This window comes from Cupressus sempervirens, chromosome 2 (assembly GCF_028749045.1).
Source record: "Cupressus sempervirens isolate cs-2001-9-10 chromosome 2, ASM2874904v1, whole genome shotgun sequence".
Taxonomy (NCBI): domain Eukaryota; kingdom Viridiplantae; phylum Streptophyta; class Pinopsida; order Cupressales; family Cupressaceae; genus Cupressus; species Cupressus sempervirens.
This window is the reverse complement of record NC_143119.1, coordinates 366,873,095-366,900,997: the sequence shown is the minus strand read 5'-3', so window position 1 is coordinate 366,900,997 and position 27,903 is coordinate 366,873,095. Positions and strand designations below refer to the sequence as shown.

Here is a 27,903-nt window from a genome sequence, read left to right as displayed (position 1 = left end):
TATTTGGATAATGGGTTCATCTGCCTTCTACAACTCCTAACAGGGATTCAAAGTCTCTTAATAGGGACTAATATGTACTGAATGCTTTTATTGACTCCTAATAGGGTCTAACCTCTAATAAGGAATATTTATATTAGTACATCATTTTGTGGGTACCATCCCCATTGGAGTTTTCCCTCTGATCAACAATTTCCCTAGTTAACATATTTGGTGTTATTGTGTATGAGTATCTTGTTATGGTTGCTGATTATATTGCTCATATGGTCAAGGATTAATAAGGTTGATAAGTGTTATAATATTTGGATAACTTATTCACCCCCTCTTAGTTATATTGGCGGACTTACATTCTAACACGAGGGATAAATGACCAGTAAGCATCTCTATATCATGTTGATCAAGAGGACTAGGGACATGAGCCCTAGATTTGTGCCTCTTCTTACCCTTAATATTCTTTTTAATTGTAGGGCAATTTATTCTCACATGCCCTTTCCATTAAGGCCACCAAGGTATTCAATAGAGAATTTCAATTGTTTATCTTCATGTTCTATACAAGGCAAATTTGGAAGGTCAATAACTAGTTTGACAGTAGGAAGAGCCCTAGTATTGTGGAAGACAATGAAAGGAGACTCATCCATCCTAAGTGGGTAAAATCACATATATCTGTCACCTTTTAGGACATCTAAATCTATTTTAGCCAAATCTCATTTCTCTATCAAAACTCAACTTTCTTCATAAAGTAAAAATATACTTTTATAGATCTCAGAGTGAAGATCATCATCATATAAATTTTGTAGTGTTTTGATTAGTTATAATATGTTATGATTTCAGAATATTGCAAATAGGTATTTTAATATTTGAGAAGATGCTACCTCAAAAAAGGAAAAAAATAGTAAATCATATAAAAAAATATTTAAAATTTATATTTAGAATAAGAGAAGAGAGTGCTCTTCAAGAATATGTAATTTTTTTTGAAAAGGTTTAAATTTGATAGGGAATTTTGAGTGCAGAAAAAAGCTATTGATATAAGTTCAACTTTGAATACCTATAATAAAGAAAATATACTTCAAAAACCAATGTTTGTCTTTTTTGCATTAGCTATAGATGTCATCTATAACATATTTTTAAATCACATATATTTGTTTGACGTGAACTACACCCCATACTTTTCACAGTAAATAAAAGGACTTTAGAAATTTAAAACAAAGAATAAATTCTTGCTCAAAATAAAAAATAAATTTTTTATAGGCATAGAATTCATTCAATTTTACACATTTCATCAATTTACATCATCTTCAAATTTTAAACACAAATGCCACTTTTATGTCGTTAAAGTTGAATAGTTTGCGTTTTGTCATCCTTTTTCTTAATAAAAGCTGACACAGGTTTGTCCTTTTACTCAAACACATTACTAATAGATTCTAGGGTTTTGGGTATCCATCTCCAAAGCAGTGGCATAACATTTTTAATGGTCACCCATCTAGGAGACAATAAAGTGACAACTTCATAATTATTAGTTTCGAGTGTCCATCCAATGGCCCCAAAGGATACAACCCAATAGAACAAAACTATTTCTTTAAGATTTGAGCCTGACTATGGGCTTCATAGAAAAGAAAGAATGGAAAACCTTTTTGAATCATGTGGTAGTAGGAAAATGAAAACCCTAGTTTTCGCACCAAGTAATATAAAACCATTTGTTAAGAAAACTCTTAGAAGGAAACATAGAGGGGTCCAAGACAATAACATAGATATCAATATTTCTTAGTCTACCCTTTTCCAAGACAACAATAAACTCTCTGCATTCTTTTAATTACATATCCATGAGTTATACACTTAGTTGTCAATATCTACTTTTAATTTAGCTAATACTCCCCCTTCCACTAGTTTGCTACCATATATTAGAAACAACTAAGATGTAGTTGTATCTATCTATTATAACTATTAAGACATCACCATTTATAAATTATCTTCTACTATATAAACATAAATCTTGACACCTCCTTTTATTGATTGATACACAGATATAAAATTGTACTTCCTTTTATTTTTATTATTATTTTATTATTATTATGTCCATCTTTTATTAAGCCATCGATTAAAAAAATCAAATAAACATAAATTTAATGCTAACACCGCCTTTTATTGATTGATACATATATATAATAAAAAATTGTACTTCCCTTTATTATTATTATTATTATTATTAGTTCCTGCCTACGACATGAATACTTATGGATCTCTTCAATTTCTAAAACCAATTAATTTGTCCAATAAGATTTCAGAATTATTCTGAGTTCAAAATTTATTATAAAGTTCACATTTTCATCTTATTTAATGAAAAAACAAAATACCATTAAACTGAAATCTTATTGGCTCATAATGAAAAAAGCAATGAAAAAATTCATTTTCCTTTAAACAAAAATACAACTATTTTTTGAACACCTCTATTAATGCAAGCATTAATTGTAACTTTATCTCTATTAATGAATGCATTAATTTCAATCTTATCTTTTCCACATTTGTGACAAGTGGATAAACTTTATAAAAGAAGATAATAGTTTTAATTGATGTTTATTTTTTTCATTTGTAAAATGTTATTCAAATATAGATATTTTAATCAAATATAACATTTTAACTCTTTTAAATTGTCAAATTTTGAAAATTATTTTTTATATGCTTTAATTTCATATTTATTTTTATTTTAATTTATATATAGTTTAAATTAGAATTTAATTATTTTTATTTTTACATATCTAAACGAATGCTTTTAATAGATTTTTTTTTTTTTAATATAATTTTATTAAATTATACATTTATCTAACATATATAATTTTTATTATATTGATATTTTTATAAGTGTATTTCGTTTTTTTAAAGCATAAATATTATTTTTAAATTAATTTATGTTTATTTATTTTTATGCATTAGTCAGGAAGTAAATTTAATACCTTTGTTTTTTATCCCTTTTTAGATACCCGTTTGAGTGCTTCCCACGCTATTTTATAAGATCAATTAAATGTCAAAGTAATTGGTAAATTAGTAATTAGTCAATTGAAATAGAAATTATGCTTTATTTATTTATTAAATTGGTTTTCAAAAAATTCTCATGTATGTATTTTATATTTACATTACTAAAAAAAACTACGAAGTTTGAAAAACTTTATTATGTCCACATCATGCAATAACTCTACTATAACAAAGTTCTCAAATTCTCGCAGCTTCCAAGATTCTGAAGATTTGAAAACATTACATTAAATTGCATGTACAAAAAAATCTACTCGTGTGCATAAGTGTGATTTTAGTAATTAAAAAAATCTTCAAATTTCTAAAACTTTCCTGTTATTTTCAATTTTGTTGCTATTTTTACTACTTTTGCTCTTTAGAACATTTAATTAAGCAAAACTTATACATATCTTTTGAAGGAAGCAATTGAAAGTATAATATTCATGTTTATTTTTAATTCAACCTTATTTTATGGTTATTATTTTTCTGCACAATGCAAATTGAACAATCATAAATATATTCTTAGAAATTATAAAACTTCTAAACAAACATTTCATATCTCACAAACTCAACTTCATAGATCTTTAGACTACGACACATTTAATATCTTAAATCATCATATTCGGCAAGAACTTAGGCGCTTGCGCCTCTTGTTATTATTATTATTATGTCGATCTTCCTAAAACATATTGAGCCATCGATTCGGAAAAATCAAATAATAGGTAAAATGTTGAGATAGGTCAAACTATAAAGAGAAGAGTGTGAGGGTATACATAATATTTTCAAAAATTTTATTGGAGAACACCTGCAACTGGAATCCGTATAATTATTGTATTTTATTCTCTGCTCGTTGTTTCAACATTCGTTCTTCTTTCACCATGGAAATTTTTGCCCCCGAGCTACGAAAGAGCAGATCGAAGGCGGTTCTTAATACGGCGAGAAGGATATAAAGATTTGCAGAAATCACAGATGAGTTTTACTATTATCCACAGAACATTTGTTCTTGACACATTTATGGGCGGAAAGATTAAGCAGCAGCCAAAGCAGAGCCAGCGTTGGGATAATTACCCCCGCTCGGTATCATCATTCTCACGAAGGAATCTTAATCGTCAAAATGGGCAGCGGGGGGATTCGAACTGTGGACTCTCTAGAAGAAGAATCAAGTCTGCTGGATCTTCCTACAGAGGTGTTATTGAGTATAATGGAGCGGGTGAATGATGTGGTGGACTTGGGAGCCGTGGTCTGCACATGCCGCCAGTTTCGGATCATGGCTAGGGTTGTGCCTTTCACTGTCAAATTAAACCATTTGAAGTGCTTGCCTTCCTCCAGGGTTTTGACAAGGGCGGTTCTAAAGAGCATAAGATCATATATGCCCTCCACTAGGGTTTTGGACTTAGCCGGGACCTGGATTATTGATGACGACGTGGCAGCTGTCTTGGCAGATTTGAAGAACTTGGACTGTCTTGTTTTAGACACTTGCCAGAAACTGTGAGTTGCTTTGCAAAATCCTTTAAATGGAGAGATAAATTTTACAAGAAAATTCAGTGTTTTCTGGACTACTTTGATTTTGCATGCAATAATTTTGCAGTACTCTTCTAGGCCTCACACGGGAACGGATATCATCACCAAACGTATATGAATCACCAAACGTATATGAATCAAACACAACAATTTGAGAGTTTGGAATTTTCACTCTTCGGGTCGACGTAGAGTTTTCGACTATATCATACAGTAAATTCTGCATTCATTTTTTTTTTTTTTGGGTTCTACAGCTTTGCCGCATTTTTACTGGAGTAATGTGCCAACTTATATAGGGGAGAATTTGAACCTTGGGCATGGACTATCTGTTAAGGATTAACAATATTAAAATATAAAACAGAATAAGAGGCAAAAATAATAATAAAAAAACACAATAACACAATGGTGGAATGTGTTCACGTAATTTGGACTACATACACTAGAGAAACAGTTGTGCACTTCTTTCTTTTATCCAACGAAGTGCAAATTACAATATGATTGTCTCACATTACACAACCACTTATTTGTAGGCCTTTCAAGGTAGATTACAAAGATTGGTCTACATGCCAAGATAGTAGCTGACTTCTTAATCAAATAATAAACAACTTTGGCTTTGGGTCACTTCCCTCTAAATACCCCAAATGCCTAGCATGGGCTCTAGCCTCGGTCTTCTGGGCCTTGTAGGAGGGACTTTAACCTTCTGCACTATCTTGTTAACTGATTTAAGGGGAAAATGTGGCTGATGAAGTCACTAAAATTTGAACCTAGTAGCATGATCAGCTGCAACATTCCAACAATCTCCCACTTGGAGATTGTGCTGACTCTACACCAAACAATCTCCCTCTTGGAGATATGATCTTGGATGAACATCGCTGCACTTGTAGCTCCCATTGGATTGACACACTTGGACTTGACTTGACTCTCTTTTTCACTAGTATCATGCTTGAAGGCCAACAAAAACTAAGCAAAAAGTCAGTTTATCTCAAGTTGCTACCTTGGTCAACATGTATGCAGGAGTATATTTTCCAACTTCAACTGCCCATCATTTGAAATTGAGCATATGAAATCTTATCACAACTGTATATGTTCCATCTTAGAGTGAAGGGTTGAGTTCTTCGCAATTTGAATGACATTTTGACTATCACTATACATCCTGCTATTCTCTTGCTGTTTGCCCAATTGCTTGTTAAACCTTTGTAACAAATCATCTCCTTACTAGCCTCGGTAGTAGCAACATTCTCTGATTTGTGGTGGAAAGTGCAACAACTTTTTTCAATTGTGAAATCCAACTAACTTGTTTTCTTTCCACCTATATAGTCATACCTTGTTGTGCTCTTCCTGCGATCAATATCTCTTGTTAGATTTGAATTAAAATACCCTTGGAGAGTAGAGTTAAAACCTTTAAAACATGGTGACTTTGTAGTCATACTTCTTAAATACCGGAGAATCAACTTTATAGCATTCCTGCTTATAACCCCCATTGCATGTGCAATATCTGGCCTTGTGTACGGCCTGACATACATCAAATCGCTAATTGCAATATCTGGCCTTGTTTACTCCCTGACATACATCAAATTGCTAATTGCTGAAGAGTTATGAAACCTTGGACATATAGTCCATACCTTCTTGTGTCTTAGGACACAATCTACTTAGCCAATTTTAATTTTAAAATGATCGGGCAAAGGCGTACTGATTGCTTTTTGCATATTGCATTTAAAATTTTTTCAACACCTTTTGTATGTAAACATTTCGAGACAACAACTTGTGTAAACATCTTGAGACAATGTTAAATGTGTAATTTTTCTTGTCTCCAGTTATTCTCATACCAAGAATTTGTTTTGTTGCACCCAAATCCTTCACAACAAATGTCTTTGCTATTTTTTGCTTAAGCTCATTTATATACTATATGTTAGATCTGACAACAAGCATGTATTCAAAATATAATAACAAGATGCTATAGCTACCATTATCCAAATTTGAAAATAAACACAATGATGAAACTGACATTTGCTGTAGCCATGTTCAGCCATAAAACTATCAAATTTTAAATACCATTCCCTAGGTGCTTGCTTTAGGTGATACAAGCTCTTTTTAAGTGACACACAAAGTCCTTACCTTTGACCTCATATCCTTGTGGTTGCTACATAGAAATCTCTTCTTACAAGTCTCCATGGAGGAAAGTTTACTTTACATCTAATTGTTCAAGATGCAAGTCTTTCGTAGCTACAAGACCTAAAATAGCGCAAATGGAAGTCATTCTAATATAGGAGAAAATATTTCATCAAATTGATACCTTTTTTGTTCAAAATCTCTTACCCTAAGTTTGGCCCTATAAGGGTTCTTGCCTTGATGTACTTCTTTTAACTTGTAGACCTACTTGTTTCGTAGTGCTGTTTTACCTTTAGATAATTCAACTAAGCCCCAAGTTTGATTATGTATCAAAGAGAGTACATTGCCTCTGTCTTTCCTTGCGCCCACTTCTTTCTGCTTTCAACTTGCATTGCGTTTGCATAACTTTTTGGCTCACCAAAATTAGTCAATACTGCATAATATAATGAGAGAGAGAATCATTCAGGGGGTCTACTTATCCTAGTAGATATTCTTGTAGAAGTTTGAGATACTTGTTTTGGTTGTGCTATTTTTTTTGGAATTGACTGTAGTATTTTTTTGGGATCTCATCAAGCATTGTGTATTCTCTATTTTCCTTTTCTTATTTCTTTTCCTTCAAGCGATCTTTATACATGACCTTCTCATTGAAAATGACGTATCTCTTGTTTTTTAAGAAATAAATCTAAGTCTTTCGAGAACAGTAATCAATAAAAATCACATAATATTGAAATCTGCTCAAAGATGCCACAGATATTGGTTCACATAAATCAGATTGAATCAGATTTAATTTATTTTTATAGAAAATAACCTTTAACATTCTTATCCAATGCGAATAAGCTTTGGTAAACCAACAACCATCTACTCAACCATCTACTCAATGGATGGAAGAGCTTTGGAGTGTAAGTGAGCAAGTTTCCTATGTCATAGCTAACTCGAATTGATGGAGTCATGCTTTAATGCTTGAATAAGATGAAGAGAAAGTTTGAATAAACTCTCTTGACAAACACCAGTTACATGGGCAGATTTGATGCTAGAGTTCTTTGTCCAAGCAAGAACTTTTCCTTCAGAAAATGCAACTTGATACCGTTTGTCCTCCAATGTTGAAATCGAAAGCACATTTCTTTTGATTTTTGGAACAACCAAGACTTCACTCAAAAGAAGAGGGATGCCAGAATCTAGATGTAACATCCCATTTTTCCCAGCCTTAACTAACAACTATCATAACATTGAACATAGTCACTTGTTCATATTCATGAGCATGAGAAGGCCATTATAACAGCTATTTAGATGTTCATATGAAAGAGTTTAACGACAATAGTAGATTAAAGAAGCATTCAATCAACAAATGCAATGTATATAACTGCCATCATAACTAACCATTATTGTAACAAGCTATTTCTCCATAACAATTTAAACATAAATAAAAGATACATTACTTCTCATAATCATATGAAAGACAGTTATAACAGATTAACTGAATTGTAGTCAATTGAAAAGAGAGTAACTACTTTAACCATATTAACCATCTAAACATATCTTCAACTGAACTCGCAAGAACACAAGAGTAAAATACCCGTTAAAAGAAGATAACTTGAATGTGAATCATGTCTCTGTCTTGTACAAGTCCTGGCATTTGGTGGAGAGGAGAAGCATTGTCAAAGACTTAACCTCCCAACTGTGGACCCTTAACTATCCCCACACAATCTCAACTGAAAAAGGGCCCTCCCTACCCAGGATTTGGCATGGAAAAACGCTGTCTTGCCATTGAGCATCTTGGTTTTAGAGTGTCGGCTATGCAACCCGCTAGGATATGGAGTTCTTCCCATCAGCCCATCTATCCAACTGCTAGCAACTTTGACCTCTAGTGATCACAACAAGAAGCATGCCATTAAATCTACCTTGGCCCGAAACAAGACTTATACCTATTGATCACCATGAGCTGACTCAGTCTAAATTACTTGCTTATGTTCAATATTGATTTGTTTAGTGCTGATTATTCTTTTTCTCTTGCAGATTATTTCACATAATCATTGATTATTAGACCACACCTTTTATCTCGACCTTGCTGGTCATCCTTGATGAATCTTGGTGTAGTTTTCCCTTCATTTTTGATTAGCTCTGTTTATTATAGAGATGATTTCCCAGCCCAACCTAGGTGTATAACAGATTTATAACAGAAGGTTCTTCAACATTTAATTATCATTATTAATAATATCTATGATGGTGCCCTTCCTTATCTCAGAGACATACGAGTAATGCCGCTGTGTAGGGATTGCACAACAATGTAATCTTCCAAACAATTTAAATTTTGATATGAAACATGTAAATATACAGCAAACAGTTCAAACTCTTTTCATAAGAGCAATTCATGGTAATGGCTGAACAATAATGAAATTTTTATCAACATGGATTCTAATCCATCAGGCTCTGCTCATGACATTAGTATTTAGTCATGCTATATGCCTAACTCAGAACCCATTCTCATATAAAGAAATGGAAAAAGATGGGTAGAAAGGAAGCACGACCTGGCTTGCAAATAGAGGTCTCGTCAGCCTCAACGTTGGTAAGAATTGTTATGCCCGACACAACTCCTTGGCTCACAATGGATTCAACTCATAGGTGAATCAATGACACTATATGTGTGAATCACAGATGAGAAACAGTTAACTAATATGAATTTTATCTCAGAAATAAATCAATGGTTTATGGAATGAAATTGCAGATAATAACAATGGCTCGGATATAATTCAAGGGCTCATGGAATGTAATCGTAGGTAAGAATAGTAGAATGAAATCTCAGATATGTAGCACTATGAATGCAGAGTGTGGATAGTAAAAACAATTGCTCTGATTGGGAGTGAATATGTTTTGCTAAATAAGAATGCCAATCGCATAAATAAAGAATGCTTTTCTCCTTCAAATGCATTCTTAGTGCCAAGATATGCACTCCTGGTAGAAGTTACAAACAAGATGAGGAAGGTGGCAGAAATGAGAGTTGTTGGAATAATGATACATTTGTCATTAGTTACAACACTTATTTGATTCTGAATGCTTACCGAGTTCATCACTCAGTTTACAGTTCATACCGAGCATTCGTTGGTTACCAAGTATGTTCAGCAGTGTTTACCGAGTCAGGAAGGTAAACAAAGGTTTTAGTTATCGAGTTTGACTCAAAATCACATAGTTAAATCCTGATATTCACATCACAAAAAGGTTTGTGTTTACCGAGTCAGAAAGGTAAACAAAGGTTTTAGTGTTTACTGAGTCAAGAAAGTAAACGAAGGTTTTAATGTTTACCGAGTCAGAAAGGTAAACAAAGGATTTAGTGTTTACCGAGTCAGGAAGGTAAACGAAGGATTTAGTATTTACCGAGTCAGGAAGGTAAATGAAGGTTTCAGTGATTACCAAGACAGAAAGGTAAAAGAAGTATTCAGTGCTTACCAAGTGAATCGAAGGAGTTAGTTTCTACCGAGTGACACAATGTTTACCCAGTCACCAGTGGTTACCAAGTTCCAAGCTACTCAGAGTGATTAGTATGGACCGAGCCCCTACCTCTACCGAGTGCATGACGATGTTGTGTAATGTAGTGGATGCCGAGTGTCAGAAGGTCACCGAGTGAGTTTGAGGAACCTGAGTTTTCTACTATCTGACCGACTCAGTAATGTTTTGTCCACTTGTGTTTGGCCGACCTTGTTGCTGTAAATATTGGAATGGTATATATGTAATGTATTGTGCCATTTGCAATATAGAAATGATGAAGAGAAGTAACAGTGAAGTAAGAGCGAATTGAAAGAGAATCAGCAACGGAGTATTCAACAAGGTTATCAAGGAGCAGCAAAGATATATCCATCACATCAAGTGATCAGTACATAAGATCTAATCAGCAAACTAGTTGCAAGCAGATCCACTGCTTCATCCTAACAGGTGAATCAGTTTTGTAAATCCTTTAACAGGGTAGACTTAACAGTCTTTTGTAAATCTCCTAACAGAGTGCATACTTCATTGTATGTTTGTAAATCCTCTAACAAGGTGGATCTAGCAGTCCTACTTGCTCCTAACAGGGCAGATCACCAGAAGTGATCACTGTAAGCCTTAACCGGCCAACTTTATACTGCAGTATTGAAGTTTCGTGGGCATCATCCCCACCCCAGTTTTACTTTCAATTTGAAAGGTTTCTGGGTCACCAAATCAGTGTGTTAATCTTTTCATGCGTTTAGTAAAGTAGATGAATGAATGGTGAATTTGTTATTATGCTGAATTGGTTTTAATTTTAAAGCTTACTGATTCACCCCTCCCCTCTCAGTAACATTGTTAGACCTGAATATTTCCAACAATTGGTATCAGAACTTTGTGGTTCTCAGGACAGAGCTTGACAGCTTGAGCAAAGATCAAGGACAATGGAGATATTCAGACTTGACAAAACTATTGAGAATGAGAAGCTAGATTTGGAGATGGCCATGGTTCAACTCAAAGAAGCAAAGGAACATCTTTCTCAATCCCTAAAAAGAAGAAAGGAACTTGCAAGACAAATAAATGACCATTTTTATGTTGAAGAAAGGATTGAAGATTTGTTACCATCAAGTAATTGAGAAGAAGCTGACAAAGCAATCAAAGAACTTTTAGAAAAGAATGGATCTCTGCAAGAAGAGGTAAGAAAGCTTAAAAGAGAGCAAGAAATACAGTCAATCAGGCTATGTGAAGTTTTGGAACAAAGAAACAAAGCACAAGAAGAATTGGAAGATAGAAGTCATGAAACTCAAAATCAATCCCTTGAACATGAAGATCTAGCAGATCAACTATCCAATGCAAATGAAGAAATCAGGATTCTCAGAGCACAAAATGAAAGTTTATAGAATGACTTAAGAACTGAGAGACAAACCAGTGAAAGCTTGGAAAATGATCTAAAAATTGAAAAACAAGTCAATGAAAGGATGATGAAATCTCAAGCAGACATGAATCAATTGAATCAGCAAAATGAGCAGAATTTCTATAAGCAAAAAGGTAAAGCTGGTCTTGGATACAAGGAAGAAGGTGAATCTTCTGAACAAGGTACTCAAAGGAATCAAAGACCTACTTGTAATCATTGTGGCAAGATAGGTCATACATTTAATAAATGTTGGAGTAATGGTAAAGGTAAATTCAATGGCAAATGTTTCAATTGCAATCAGCATGGTCACAAAGCCAATGAATGCAAGGAGAAACCAAAGTTTGAAGGCAAGTGTCACAAATGCAAGAAACAAGGACATAAGGCATCTGAATGCAGATCAAAATCACTCAATCCAGCATAACAAATTGTCAAAGCAATATTTGGTTGGGATTACAATACTTGGTGTAGATGTCACTATTGTGGAGAATATGGACACATAGGAACAAACTATAGAAGGCATCACCTAAGGAAGAAAGATACAGCCATAAGATGCTATACTTGTACTGAACTTGGTCATATAGCCAAGAATTGCATGAATATAGGAAAGGTTGAAGATTAAAAGAAAACTAGAGCTAATAATATTCGAAAGCAAATGAAACAACAGTGGATTCCTAAGTCTACAGAGCAAGAAAATTCAAATGATGGAAATGTCACTCTAAGAATGGGTGACTCCACCATTCCTAATTAGACTTATCAAGAAGGATAAGGGACTGCATCTTCAAGCCATATCCTAAGCAGTTCCAGAAAGAAGGAGTGGAAATGATAAATCAGTATTGCAGATACAAGTCATAATTCACAGTGTCGCATCTACCGAGTAGGGTTGATTTTCAGACTTTACCGAGCTTGGTCGGGAAAATAAGAAAGGTTTTGTGTGTTCACCGAGCTGCAAGGTTTACCAAGTAAGTCGGTGACTATTTATAAAACCCTAATTCTCATCTACCTACGTACCCGAGCATTAATGACAGGATTTCGATCAAAAAGGGCAGAATTTGATCTCATTTTTCACCGCGAATTCAGAGTTCACAAAGCAAATATATTTTCAAGTGCATCCAAGCGAGTTCAAGTGATTTGAAGCGATTTTCCAGCAAAGAAATTGTGTTACGAAATCGTTCTCTCACCGAGTAGCAATGGCATCCGCAAGCACCAGTGGCAGCAAGGCGAAGAGAGGTTCTGAAATGCTTGTGAAGGGAGTCGAATGGAAGGCGCCCAATTTCAAAATTGTTCCTGCCATCGCTGAATCACTCGACCCGCATGGAGCTCAATTGCAGATCCCTCCAAAGGTACTTCTAATCAATGATATTCGTACTCATTTCAAGTGTACTATGCAAGAAATAGGGACACTAGATATGGATAGTACCCTAGCCGAGTTATGCGTGGATGGAACCCTAAAACCTGAGTTCAAACATTTGGAAACCAAAGGCTTAACCCATATCATCTGCCAAGGAGTTTCCAAGTGAAATGGGTGAGGTATATCTTAAGCCGTGTGCATAATGGACAATTGTGGTTAGAACAACCCATCCTCATAACAAAGAAGATGATCCACAAGATCACGGGTTTACCAATGTTGACCAAAGCCAAAACCACCAAAACCCTAGGTCGAGATGAACTCCAGAAATTAACCCAAGCTGAATGGGATGGCAGAGGTTTAAAGCTCAACAATGTTTCAGATATAGAACTGAAATTTGGTATTTGTGTTATTGCATACAAACTGTATAGTTCCAGCAGGTTGAATAGTGTACCCTGTGAGGCTGTAGATTTGGCATATAAAATTGTAAAGAAAAATATGGAGTTTGACCTAGCTGATGTGCTATTAAAACAATTCAATAAAAACATGGATAACATAAGGACTGCAAAGACAAACCCTTGTAAATTTGGTTCTTTGCTAGTTTGTTTATTTTTCTATGTACAGAAATTCTTTCCATCTAAGGGTGCAGTTGTATGGAGGAAAGATACTCCAATTTTGTATCAAATAAACGAATTCATAGCAGAAATGGGTATGAATTTTGACAAAGTAATGGATAATTATTTTGAAGATTTCAAGGAAAGGATGAACAACAGATTCAGAATACCTCCAAAACTTGTTGAAGAGTATAAGGATGATGTCTGTTTCATGGTTGACTGTGACAGAGTCTACATCCAGGCAGTCAAACCCCGAGTGGCATGGGTAAAACCATTGCCCTATGAACTGAATATTGATGATGCCAGAGACATCATTGAGGCACTGGTAAATGAACCAGTGGATCCCAAGTTGCCTGCATTTGGAACCTATGAAGAGGCTAAGGTTAGAATAGAGCTTGAAATCAAGCTTCCTCAAGCAATCTCTAAAGGCAAGAGAAAGATAAAAAAGCTAAAAGCTGATACTGGACCTCTTATGCTTACCGAGGGCAACGATGAGGATGAAGAAAAAGAAGAAGAAGAAGAGGAGCCAGAAAAGGAAGCAGAACCAGCAAAGAAAAAGGGTAGGGTAATCATTACCAAACCTCATGCGGTGTTCACAAGGAGAACCAGGAGAGGCAAGAAAGAAGTTGTGTTCAGCAAACCTACTCTAACATTTGAAGAAAGGATGAAACAACTAAGGATTGGTGCAGGAATCAACAATTTCAAGGCATTGAAATATGAAACCAGAACTCCTGCTGAGCAAAAAGAAATTGAGATCTGGTAATGGAGAAGTTGGGAACTTGGAAATTCTCCCCAGACCAATTTGTTTCCCAAATTCCTGCTGAACTGTTTGATAAAATAAAGGTGAGATGGGAGAACGCCGAGCAAACAGTTAAAGACATTTTTGAGCAAAGATTACGAGAACTGGTCCCCAGCCTAACAGATGCAGAAATCAAAAGGGCATTGAAGGATCATGAAGGCAGAATGAATATGAGATTTAATACATGTCTCATATTGCTAAAAAGCATTGAGCCAGTTGTTAAAAATGCAACTGATGTCTGGAGTGATGCATATAAACTGCATAAGACAACTGAGGAACCCATAGAGATCAAGGATGATGATGACAATGGTGATGATGAAGAGGATATGGATGGTGGCAACATCATTTCCATGGAAGTAACTGATGAAGACCTTGAACAGGTAATGAAAAAGAAGGAAGAAGAAGAAAAGGAAGAAGAAAATGTTGAGGAAGAGGATGATGCAGTCAAAATTGCAGCAGCTGTCATTGCCTCCCTTCCTCACTCTCCACCAAAGACTGTAAAATCTACTATGGAGATAGGATCTTCAAGCAAGATTGTGAGCACAACAGAGACATCCATTGCTCAATTTCCTCTAGTCTCCTCTCAGCTCCAGGTTTCTGTAATACAAGTGCCAAGCACTTCATCTACCGAGCTGGCGGTCACTTCTTCAGTTACCGAGCTTCCAAGCACATCATCAGCCACCGAGTCATCCACTGCAGCAGCCACTTCACCGAGTGTATCTCTTCCACCTGCAGCTTGTACAGTAAGTCTTCCAAGTTTCATATCAATTTTGTCTTCCTCAGCCACATTGGCCCCAATTTTTGCTCTAGTCAGTTCTCCAACTGTAAATATACCAGTATGTACATCATTTTTGAGTAGTACATCATTTTTGGGAAGTATATCAAGTTTTGATACAGCCAACACTTCTCTTAGTTTACCTTTAGTTGGTCCCATTCCAGTTTTGACAACCAGTCCAGCATCATCAACTATTGTTTCAATTTCAAAGGGCAAAAGTGCAGTCACTGCAGAAAAACCAAAGAGATACATGTTTTCCAGTAAGGCAGTAGATGAAGAAATAGATCTAGATAAGGACATTGTCATTCCTAAGATAGATCTAGATACTGCATCAGTTGATGAAATGAGAATGATCAGTCAGCTATTAGAGCAAAAGGCACAGCAAATGCAGCTAAGGAATGAAAGGGACAGAGAATTCAATATAATTGAGAGTGCTAAAAACATAATAACTGAGGCTATAAGTGTTGATGTGGATTCATCTCAACACATTTTGTTACAGCTAGAAGAAGCGGTGAATAAATTCAATGAGGATATCTCAGGACAAGAAAAATTAATAGAGAAAGCAGAAAAGAAATTTGAATATAAGGTGCTTGAGCACATTGCTCAGCACTTAGCAATAAAACAGGTTGAATTAACCTCAATTTTGTCTGACATTGAAAATTCTTTTAATAATGTAACCTCACTTTTTGCAAAACTTTGTGATGTTACCGAGTATACAAAGGAAGTAAAAGAAAAGTTGAATAAAATTGATGCGGATATGAAGGTCAGTGCCCAAATGCTGCAATCTGACCACAGTGCAAGTTCATCCCATCATCTGAGAATCAAATTTTTGTCAGAGAAACAGGCAGAATTGTTGAGAGAGGAAGCAAGGATCAGGTCTACTCTGATTGGCATCCAGAATATGATCCTTCCTATCATGAACACAATGCAGAAGCACATTGCATATTCAAAAACATTGATCCATGACAATAATTTCTCTGTTGCAGACCATGTGATTGAACTTTCTGCAAAAGTTCAAGTAGCTTTCTCCACATGTAAAATCCTGCAAGACAATTGGGATAAAACTCTGCAACTAATTCTTCAGGTACATTCTGAGTTTATCACACATTTTGGTGTCTCCATGTAAATACATTCTTTATTCTTTGGCATTATTGTCAAAAAGGGGGAGAAAGCAATATATAGAGGAAAATCAGAAAATCAGACACAGAAGGGGAGAAGGTAATAAAGTAATAAAGAATAAAGTCATATAACTCATGTAAAAACCTTGTGTATATTGTATGGGGGAGTTATATGTAAGGTAGCCCATGTATATTCAGCACAGCAGAATCAAATCAGTTTTGTCAGATCTTGTATATAAATTTTGGCTCATAAGTGTTTTTGTCACTAATGCCAAAGGGGGAGATTGTTGGAATAATGATACATTTGTCATTAGTTACAACACTTATTTGATTCTGAATGCTTACCGAGTTCATCACTCAGTTTACAGTTCATACCGAGCATTCGTTGGTTACCAAGTATGTTCAACAGTGTTTACCGAGTCAGGAAGGTAAACAAAAGTTTTAGTGTTTACCGAGTCAGAAAGGTAAACAAAGGTTTTAGTGTTTACCGAGTCAAGAAGGTAAACGAAGGTTTTAATGTTTACCGAGTCAGAAAGGTAAACGAAGGATTTAGTGTTTACCGAGTCAGGAAGGTAAACGAAGGATTTAGTATTTACCGAGTCAGGAAGGTAAATGAAGGTTTCAGTGATTACCAAGACATAAAGGTAAAAGAAGTATTCAGTGCTTACCAAGTGAATCGAAGGAGTTAGTTTCTACCGAGTGACACAATGTTTACCGAGTCACCAGTGGTTACCAAGTTCCAAGCTACTCAGAGTGATTAGTATGGACCGAGCCCCTACCTCTACCGAGTGCATGACAATGTCGTGTAATGTAGTGGATGCCGAGTGTTAGAAGGTCACCGAGTGAGTTTGAGGAACTTGAGTTTTCTACTATCTGGCCGACTCAGTAATGTTTTGTCCACTTGTGTTTGGCCGACCTTGTTGCTGTAAATATTGGAATGGTATATATGTAATGTATTGTGCCATTTGCAATATAGAAATGATGAAGAGAAGTAACAGTGAAGTAAGAGCGAATTGAAAGAGAATCAGCAGCGGAGTATTCAACAAGGTTATCAAGGAGCAACAAAGATATATCCATCACATCAAGTGATCAGTACATAAGATCTAATCAGCAAACCAGTTGCAAGCAGATCCACTGCTTCATCCTAACAGGTGAATCAGTTTTGTAAATCCTTTAACAGGGTAGATTTAACAGTCTTTTGTAAATCTCTTAACAGAGTGCATACTTCATTGTATGTTTGTAAATCCTCTAACAAGGTGGATCTAGCAGTCCTACTTGCTCCTAACAGGGCAGATCACCAGAAGTGATCATTGTAAGCCTTAACCGACCAACTTTATATTGCAGTATTGAAGTTTCGTGGGCATCATCCCCACCCCAGTTACCTCCAAGAGCCATCAATAATATAAAAATAGGCTGGTGGAAAAAAATAAAGAGCAATGACTTAAAATAATAATAATCTTAAAACATTGAAGAGCTGGAATAATCATAAAACATTGACATAGGAGGGAAGTAATAATTTTGCTCCTTATGTTTTACAAATTACAATTGTTCTTAGTTTGTTCTTGCTCAAGTGAAGACTTTTAATTGTCTTATTAAATATGTTGATCTATTTAGCTCATGGTGATCACTTGGTATACCCTTTGCTTGCCTAGTTCATTTGCCATTGGCCATGGTGGTTGAGGACTCATACTGTTAACTCAATGGCAGGTGGTGCTCCCATACCCAATGCCCTCTCTGACAATGCTTTTTCCCCCCCTCTTTGTTGTATTCCTACTAAATAAAATTGCCATGGTAATAACATTATTCTCAAATCATTTTAACAAAATCAAATTACCATGGCAACTAACCATTTCCAATTCATAGGACATCTTAACTTTTAACCAATATGTCTTATTCCCATGAAATCATAACAAATAACCAATACTTCAATTTCACATGAAACCATAATGAATAACCGATTTTCACCAATGAATTCATGATCGCATGAAGTCTCAATGACTATATGGAATATTTTAAAATTGAGGGAAATAGGGGATGTAACAGTAGATGAAGAGAAGTGGTTTAACACCTTTTACTAAATAACTCACACTATCTCCAGTTATCATTTGTAAGTTGGCCTTTCTTTCTACCAAATCAGAAAGATACTCTCGATATCTTGTAATGTGACGAGAAGCACCACTATCAATCAACCAAGTGTTGTTGTCGATTAGAACATTGCTTAAAAGAGCTGAGATGAAGAGAATTCCTCTTGAGTTGTCATTGGATTATATTTTTAGGTGACACCTCATTGTTGGTGTAAATAAGTATTTACTTATTACACTTACTTAAGTTTTGCTTAGGTTAATGCATTATTTAATTATTTTGCATTATTCTATTATTATTTTAGGTGAGACACTTAGGAGTTTGTGTACTCTCATTGAGTTACGCAACTCTAATTATGCACATGGTGTCTACAACACAGGAGTATGCATCATTCACTGAGTTGTCATGTTGACAACACAGTTATCCACACTCCTCATTTAGCACATGTTGTCTACACCATTGATTTGCGTGCTAGACCATTGTAGGCTTATCCTCACATCATCGCACTTAATCCCGTGCTTAATGGAGGATAATCCATATCTGGTGGACATGTGCCTGGTTGTATGACATATCATGATGCTAACTTCTATGCATTCTAGAAGCTCTCCTGAGGCCTTTATATTCAGGCACTCCTAGTGTACTCTTGAATCCAATTATTGAATGAATATCGTCATTCTGATCATACTCTGTCTATTTTGGTCTACTGTATGCTTGTGTTGAGTTCTTTAGTTCTTGGGTGAATTCTGGCCTAAGCCAAATTCTTACACTCATCAACATTTGCAGTAGAAACATGATGTTTAGATCTTTTTGCACAATCACAAGTATAGAGACCATACTTGTTACATTTGAAACATTGAATGTGAGGGAGGTCCTTCTTCTTCTTTGGTTCCACAGTTGAATCAAATTTCTATTTCTATTCCTCTCGATATTGTGTTTCTCCCTTCACTTCCTTTCATTATGAGAGTTTCGTCCATTTCCTTTTGCTGCCAACCTGGATTCTTCTTAATGCAATCAACTCTAAAATGATTAAACTTGGGAATTTTAGATCTTCCACAAATACCTTGGATAAAGGACTCCCAAGCTTGAGGAAGACCATTCATTGTCAACATAACTAGGTCCCTATCTTCAACTTTATCTTCAATGACATAGAACTGATCTTTTAATTCGAAAATCGTCATGAAGAAAGACATGAAAGACTCTACTTTAGCTGTTTTTATATGATGAGTCAGTTGTCTTAAGGCAAGAGCTATACTGGTATGGTTGATCTCGTACATATCTTGAAGAAAATTTTGATGATTTATTGTAAGTTCACGACTACTCCCACGGAGACAAATTTGAGGAAGTTGACAGTTGTTGCAGCTAGCTCTGATATGGTAAATACCGTCATGTATAGACATCTGATTGGTTTTGATATATCTAGTGAATTCTAGGCCAAATATTTGTTACGCAGTGAGTGCCATTTGTCAGTTCAATGTGAACCAAGACAAATTCATTTAGTTGCAGCCAAGCATAACTTGAGATACTTGTGAGGCTCAACTGGATATGGCTTCAGATATACTTCAGATGTAGATATGAATTTACAATGTTATTTTGATTCTGTTTAGGCTACGTGTGTAACTGATATGAAAAACACTTCTAAATGTTGCCAAAGTTTGGGGTCTTCCATGATTTCCTGCTGTAGCAAGCAGCAGACCTCTGTGACTTAAATCACGCAGAAGCCATTTTGATTCTGATTAGGCTACGTGTGCAACTGATATGAAAAACACTTCTAAATGTTGCCAAAGTTTGGGGTCTTCCATGATTTCCTGCTGTAGCAAGCAGCAGACCTCTGCGACTTAAATCACGCAGAAGCCGAATACATTGCATCATGGGTAGCAGGTCGAGAAGCAGTGTGGCTCAGAAGCTTCTTGGAGGATTGTTTGGTTAAGCATTAGAGCCAACTGTGATTCATTGTGATAATCAAAGTTGTGGGAAGCTATTTTTGAATCCAGTGTTTCATGATAGAACAAAATATGTTGAGATTAAATATTCTTACATCAGAGATATGGTGCTGGGAAAAGCAATTCAACTCAAGTATAATTTCACTATTTTTACTGATGGACAAATGGTTGACATTCCAATCAACCCTCTCTCTCGGGTGAAATTCGCACCTTTTGGACACAAGCTTGGGGTTGTGGAGAATGTTCTTCTTGCTGAGAGGGAGTCTTAACATAAGTTATCTTTACTATGTGCTAAAATGCATATTTCTTCGAGAAGGAGAAATATGAGGTAAAAGCCCTTCAGAGATATTGCTCTTTCCACTTATGGGAGTAGCCATGGTGGACATCATGTTGAGAGAGTCCATGATGACATCATGTTGAGTGACTCCATGACAAGTGTGTGCTAGTTTCATACGTGGGAGTAGCCATGGTGGACATCATGTTGAGTGATTCCATGATGTTATCATGTTGAGAGATTCTGTGATAAAAAACTTTTCCACAAATGGGTGCAGTCATTGTGGATGTCATGTTGAGAGATGCCATAACATGGATTGCTGGAAAGATCCTCCCTAGCTAAGAGGGAGTGTTGCAGATATAGTTGGAGGAGATATTTTTCTCTGCAAAATACAACTAAACAAATGACTGATGCTGCATTCCCTGTAATGTGTTTCGATCCATTTCCTGTTGGTGTTGATTCACTCCAAATATCAGTTCATATTTCCTTTTGTTGTCAATGTTTACTCGTGTATCAACAGGCACTTGAAGATAATGAGGTGTCATATCCTTGGTAACTGCTGACATTTCAAGTTGACACAATAGACTTGCCCACCTCTTCGTCTGGGAAGTTATATTCTCTCTTCTTGTTGACATTTGCTCTTCTTTGAGGTGGTCAACTTGGAAATCTTTTAGCTGGGAAGTTCCTATGTTCATCTATTCTCTTTCTTGTCTATAAAGATGCTGGATATACTCTATTTTGTTGTCTCAGTTAAGATTTTGGTTTGTGAATAATGTCTGAGAGAGATTGTGATTGCATTACTTTAGTGATATATTTTTGGTGTGTATTGTAAAATTAGACTTCTATTATTGATTGATAAAGTGATAGTTATTTTCATAATCGTATGACTGATAACCCAAATCATTAACTGCATACCCAATAAAAGTACACTTCTTGGATTTTGCCTCAAGCTTTGCTCTTTTCAAAACATGTGGGTGGCCTAGATACTTTATACAACACTCAAGTAAACAAACAAAAGCATAACCTATGAATCCCCTGATACATCATTGGAAGATGATGCTGAGGTCAAGACACCTCAAGCCATTGAATTGGTGGGCATTGCAAATCCACTCTTTAATAGGAATGCTTCTGTAATGATATGGCAAAGATGGCTGAGAACTTGAAAGGGCAACCAGTTGATATTTAATGTTAAACAAAGGAGAGGTATTACTAAATAAGCAATTGCAAGAAGATCTTTCTATAACAGAAGTGATTAAGAACTAAAGACAAAATCTGCAAGTCATTTGTCCATGAATACAAAGAGGGTTGACACTTCAGAATGTTTTGTGATATGAGCCTATTGCTGAGAGCATCTGTCATCCCTTCTGTTATATTTAGGTATCGAGATCAGCTTCTTAAAAAAACTTCGATTTTTGTTGATAAAACATTGGCAAAAGACTCTAAAACCATGATTTTGCCAAAAATTGTCAAAAGCACTTGCTTCTAACAACAAAATGCACTATGATTTTGTGGAAAAATAATCAAATGCTCAATCTAATGCTGAAGCTACACATGATTTTGTGAAAAAATTGTCAAATATCTTTGTTTTGTGGGATTTGGAGAAAACCCGCTATGATTTTTTGTGGAGGAAAATATCAGAAAAGCCTCCCATAAATTTTTTTGTGGAAAAAAACTAGAAACCCTTCCATGATTTTTTTTTGTGGAAATTTTCTAAGAAAACCCTTCCATGTTTTTTTGAAGAAAAATATGGCAAAACCCAGCTCCAAAAATCCATTAGTTTCGCAGAAAAATCGCCCTCTGTGATTAGAAAAACTAGCTACACTCAATCACAAGAATATTGAATTCTTGCAAATTTGAAGAAACTTCATTTTTTTGGTGAGAAATAGTGAACAAATCTGTAGAAGCACAATTTTTGTTTTTAAAGAATGCCAAAAACAAAAAAGCCTTGATTTTATTAAAAAAATACAGAGCAAAAGACTTCAGAAAATTCTTTATGAGATGTTTAGGAAAAACTGCAAATTTATTCTATTAAACTATTGGCAAAACAACTGACAATTTTTTTCTAAAACAATCAGGCAAAAAACTTCTTTAAATTTCCTCGAAAGCTTTAGGTAATTATACCATGATTCTTATTGGAAAAACTCTCCAAAAACCAACCTATGCTCCAATATCATGAAATGATAATTAATTGATTTCAGTATTTCACAAAGGAGAGGAATACCCCTTATATAAACATTTACAAGCTGATCTTTCTGTAAAGGAAACGATTGAGAACTGACAATATAATAGAAAGTTCCTAAGCTAATTAAACAACTTAAAGAACATAAGTTATTGAAAACTAAGGGATTGACTTAAAAGTTACACACATTACCATTATACTAAATATTACAATATCACTTAATAGAACTTAAATGGTATCTTGAGGACAAAGAATTTGGAAACCTTGAGGGCCTTCAAAAAATTATCCATTTTTTAGGAAGGTGTAATTAAAAGGGCCTTCAAAAAATTATCCATTTTTTAGGAAGGTGTAATAAAACTAACACAATTACTTAGACCTTGGAGTAATGTTGGTTGATAAGATAAGATAATGATATTAATGTCTAACAAAAGACCACCAAAAGGTCTATGGGACTGGAAGATTACGACAATGAGGCGGCAACAACAGGAGCACCAAATGGTGTCCGAAAACAAAAGCATACAACAAAACAATAAAAACATAGAAATAGAGAGAAGGCCAAGAAAAGACTAGGAGTCCTTTTTAGGTAGAAAGAAATCAGTCACAGAAGGATATGCCTGCTGATGGGTAGAAGCTATGCTCTATCTCTGGGAACTCGGAGAGGAGTGTCGCTGCTGCAAATAGCCGGTACAAAATCTGACAGATTTGGATGTAATATCCCAAACCGGAGATTTACTAAACTTTCCATTCAACAATATATTCTGAAATAAAACATTGCAGATCTTTTCCGGCACAATCGTAACCAGTAAAAATCTCAATAGATATTTAATCAAATTCTTCTTAAATATAATATCCAACTCGACATAGATAGATATAATACGATGTAACAATAAAACCAGCAGATTCTCCACAAGAAAATAACCGTCTTTCCAAGATATTATTCAGGATTTGAACATATGAAAGTATGTCAGAAATCAGTAATATAAAACCAGCAATGTAAACCATAGGAAATAATCCAACAGATAGATATCTAGTTGTTTCCTGAAACTGATATTCAACACTTGAATACATGAAGATGTATTACGAAACACAATAGAAAATCAGAAGATTGACCATAAGATATTAACCTGTTCTTCTCATAATAGCATTCAAGATCCAAGCAAATAAAATGCGTTACAAACCAGTAATATAAAGGACCAACAAACTCTTATACAACTCCTTAGAATACATTATTGCATTATACAGCAACAATACAATAACAGACTTCCAACGTCCAATCCTAAATACAGCTTAATAGTTAGATTGGAAAAACTTAAGAAAAGAGCCTGGTAAGCATTTGCAAAACACCTGAATTGATGTCTCCTCGGACAATGGGTTTGCATCCACTATTTGCCGGCACGAGAGGCGACGTCCTCATACTGGCTAAAAGCTGAAGCTTTTCAAACACTCTCACAAGAGAGAAACTGAAATCTGAAATAATTAATCAAGCACGCCTACCAATGAGCCTCTTTCCCCATTTAATACACAAACTAAGACTCTTTGACTCCCCTTTGGCTTTCGTCCTATTCCCTTGTGACTTCAACTTCCTTCTGATTATTCTTCTTATTCCTCCTTGACCTTTTGCCCTCTTTATAACATTAAATTGATCTTTTAATATTTTGAGTCTATGTCTCAGAGTCAATTTTAACATTATATTAATAAGGCTTCAATATTTCTAATGTCCCAGAAAAGGGACATTACACTGGAATGACCGAAAGAGTTGGTAGAACTAGATGACCTTTTCACACCACACAAAGGAGATAAGGGTGTGAAAAAGGCAGTAATGAGCTGAGAAGATGTATGCCAGTGAGGAAGTAGTGACTGTAGCATACTGTCACGGAGTGTAGTGTCCTCCTGAAGATAAAGTGTAAGACACCTTTGATCATAGTAACTGAAAAAATCATAAAGAGAGAAACACGCCAGGAAGAGATAGAGAAATCTCCCTTTGATCTCATAGCATATAGGGCAACGAAAAATAAAGTGAGTCTCTGTCTCATTCTCATCCAAAGTACACAGCCTACAGATCCGCTTCTCGATGTTAATATGATGGTCGGTCCAAGCCCGAAGGAAGTGAGAACCAACTTTGAAAGACCCTAGGGGGATACGTAGGGCGTGAGACCACCGCTGAGAAAGGTAGCGAGGATGAACAATAATCCCATCAAAGATCTCCAAAAAGTGCTCCACATAAAAGGACATCCTCGGGTGTAAACCACCAGGCGGGTTAACCTAGGTAGTGGTAATGTACTATCTGTAAATGTCAAGTTTGACATGCTCATTTAACTCCTACTGTGAGGGGAGAAGATGAGCAGGGGCATTCAACGAGAACTGGTAAGGGGGGAGGCAGTCAATGTCAATACCAATCAAACCCAACAAAGAAGCTTGTGCATACCTGCAGGGAGCTCGTGAACCAGACTTAGAACTCGCAGTAGTAACCGAAGACCAATATGCCAAGTAGGAGTACCGATAAGTAAAAGCTATATTAATACAACTTTAGTATTGTAGTATAGAGTGTAGTTTTTCAATGGAATATAAATGTGAAAACACCACAACTACCTTATATTAAATATTTTGTTTTCTTTGTTCAATAAAAGGCTTTTGACTTGTATTTTATTGATATTAGATTAATTTTACATTTTTAGCCCTGTTCAAAGTGCAGGCACCGGGGGAAAAACAACGGGAAAGAAAACTTCTGATATTGCCTAGGAAATAACTTCCCATCAAATAGAAAACACAAGGATATTTGAGAAGGCATACTTTCTTTTTGCATCGGTTATCAGGCCCTTAATGGATTAAATAGTTTCAGCAGTGAAAGTTTCATTTCCTTGCCATGATGTGGGTTTCAAAAGGCATTCCTTCTTTATGCGAGGAAATACAATTCATAAGATGTCAATGCTTATTTGTTCATTTGAAGTAATGTCTTTTACTGTTGCTGTCCATTCCTCTTATTTGTGCCCTGTAAAAACTCATCATTTGACTAAGACCAAGACCATTGTTAGATACTTAGATACATAAATTGTTATAATATTTTATATATGTAAGTCTAGTATTTATACATATATACATATACATGTATATATGTATATATGTATATATCTATCTATCTATATATATGTATGTATGTATGTATATAAATGATTTCTACTGTTAGTATACATGCATATATAAATGATTGATAAATGATTTCTATTGTTAGTGTATATATGTAAATGATTTCTATTGTTAGTATACATGCATATATAAATGATTTATAAATGATTTCTATTGTTAGTATACATGCATATATAAATGATTTATAAATGATTTCTATTGTTAGTGTATATATATATGTATGTGTTGATGCGAGTTTTGTGTCACTACATAACATATTAGTAATTGGATGCTTGATACAAAATATCAAATACACAATTCCTCTCTTGAAAAGTTATCTCTCATGGGACATGAGTATAACTCCAATGTTCTTTACACCGTTGGATACTCGCTCAGTTTTATCAATGTGATTTGCTGGTAATCACGTAGGCGGCCTTACGTTTTCTTGTTTGAGAAAAATTTGGATCTTGGTGAGAAAATGGAGATGGTGGTTCGGTGTGAATGCTAGATGATGTTGATGGCGCGATGATGGCAATGTAGGGTGAATAGCGATGGAAGGTGAGAATGCCGATGTTTTGGTTTACTTCTCTAACTAACCTCTTCTAAGCATGAAATTTGGCTGCTCAACTACTCCTACTCCTAAGAATGGAAGGTTAGCAGATGGACGGGGATCGAATCTAATGAAGGCTAACCAGCGGCCCTACCTCCATAGATGCAACGCTTCAAAGGAAAGTAAACTAGATCACCACACAAAGCCTCCCAACCAGCCGCTAGGATGCTAGTGGCCTAGTGTTGACCCCTATCAAACATCTACCAAAGCTACCATGCAACTATCCATTTTATTTTACTCTTACTCTAACAACTTGAAATGAAATTGCTTCAACTTAAAAAGAAAAATTTAACTATGTGGAAGTAGAAAACATGCAATAACACCCAATGTTCTTAGTCAACATGCAATGAAAAAGAGAGCACTTTGGTATTATTTTCGCAACAATTTCTCCAACCCCTCTCTTACAAATGAGAGCCAATGGCCTTATATAAAGGTCCAAAATACAATGGACGGTAGAGATCAAAACAAGATCGACGATCCAGATTGGATCCAAAACCCTAATTAGGGTTGCCACCCCATCGGCCAATGAGAAGGCACCAAAATGGTGGCCAATCAGAAACAAACACTTGTCCCATTCTAGAAGAAAGAGAAAGTTGCCACTTGGGCTTACATAAGATGATCGTCTAATATAATTCTTCCTTTCTCTTTTGTTCTTTTAGCTAAGGCAATGAACTTAGCTAGCCTTTCGTTAACTTCTTCCATAGGAGGACAAGGTGTGTGCTTCGCTCGGAGTTCTGCTGACTTTGCCACGCTGTTTGCTGCTTGTAGTATCCTTTCGTGATCCTTCTCATATTCCTTTGCAAACCCAATAAAAGCATTGAGTGAGGAAAGGGTGTTCAGATGTTTCCTTTTGACGGCAGCCTTTCCTAACTCATCCAATCTCGATCCAAGTCCTGTCTCACTGACATCCTCCTCTCTAATACCCTCAAAATCAAGCGCCACCCCAACGTCGCTCATCATGGTCGAAATGGAAGTGTCGACGCTTGGGCCTTGTTGTGCAATCTCATCATGAATTTCTTCAAGTGTTCTGAATCTGGTAGTCAATGCGACATACCAAGATTCAACTATGCTCAATCCTCTCTCATCAACCAACCGGGCTCTTTCCAAATATGCCTTCGGTAGCCTAATGAACGCCTGCAGCCTAGGAATAACCAAATCCTTGATGGGAAGAAAATTCTTCCATTCCTCTTCAAATAATCTGAATTTGTTTCTAACAGTCACCAATGACTGGAATGTTGAGATGAAGGAGGGCAAGAAATTTCGCCCATCTTGGATTGTATCATAGATCCAACCCCTTACTTCATGTAACTGAGCTGATACCTCTTCTGAATTGCTCCCGCTGTCTTGAGGAAGGGTTGCCTGATGCAGCTGTTGGATTGGCTGGCAATCTCTCCAATATTTGTTTTCGGCCTCCAACTTTACTATCTTTTCGTTTTCCTTCCTCAATCTTTCTCCGATTGATGCTATGCCTTCCTGAACCTCCTCACATTCCATATCATCTGTATTTCTTCCCAAATTATGTTCTACTATTTCGTACTCCTGGGCTGCAA

At 35.7% G+C, this 27,903-nt stretch overlaps 1 protein-coding gene across 1 annotated transcript in view; it reads left to right on the top strand.

The window, feature by feature from the left end:
* The first annotated feature begins 3,629 nt into the window (after nucleotides 1–3,629).
* The window catches only part of LOC149572650 (uncharacterized), a 68,423-nt gene continuing 44,149 nt past the window's right edge, over nucleotides 3,630–27,903 (top strand). The window contains exon 1 of the mRNA XM_089813755.1: nucleotides 3,630–4,488. Within this exon, the coding sequence (XP_089669881.1) occupies nucleotides 4,115–4,488 (374 nt within the window). The 5' untranslated portion in view covers nucleotides 3,630–4,114. The remainder of the gene's footprint in view (nucleotides 4,489–27,903) is intronic.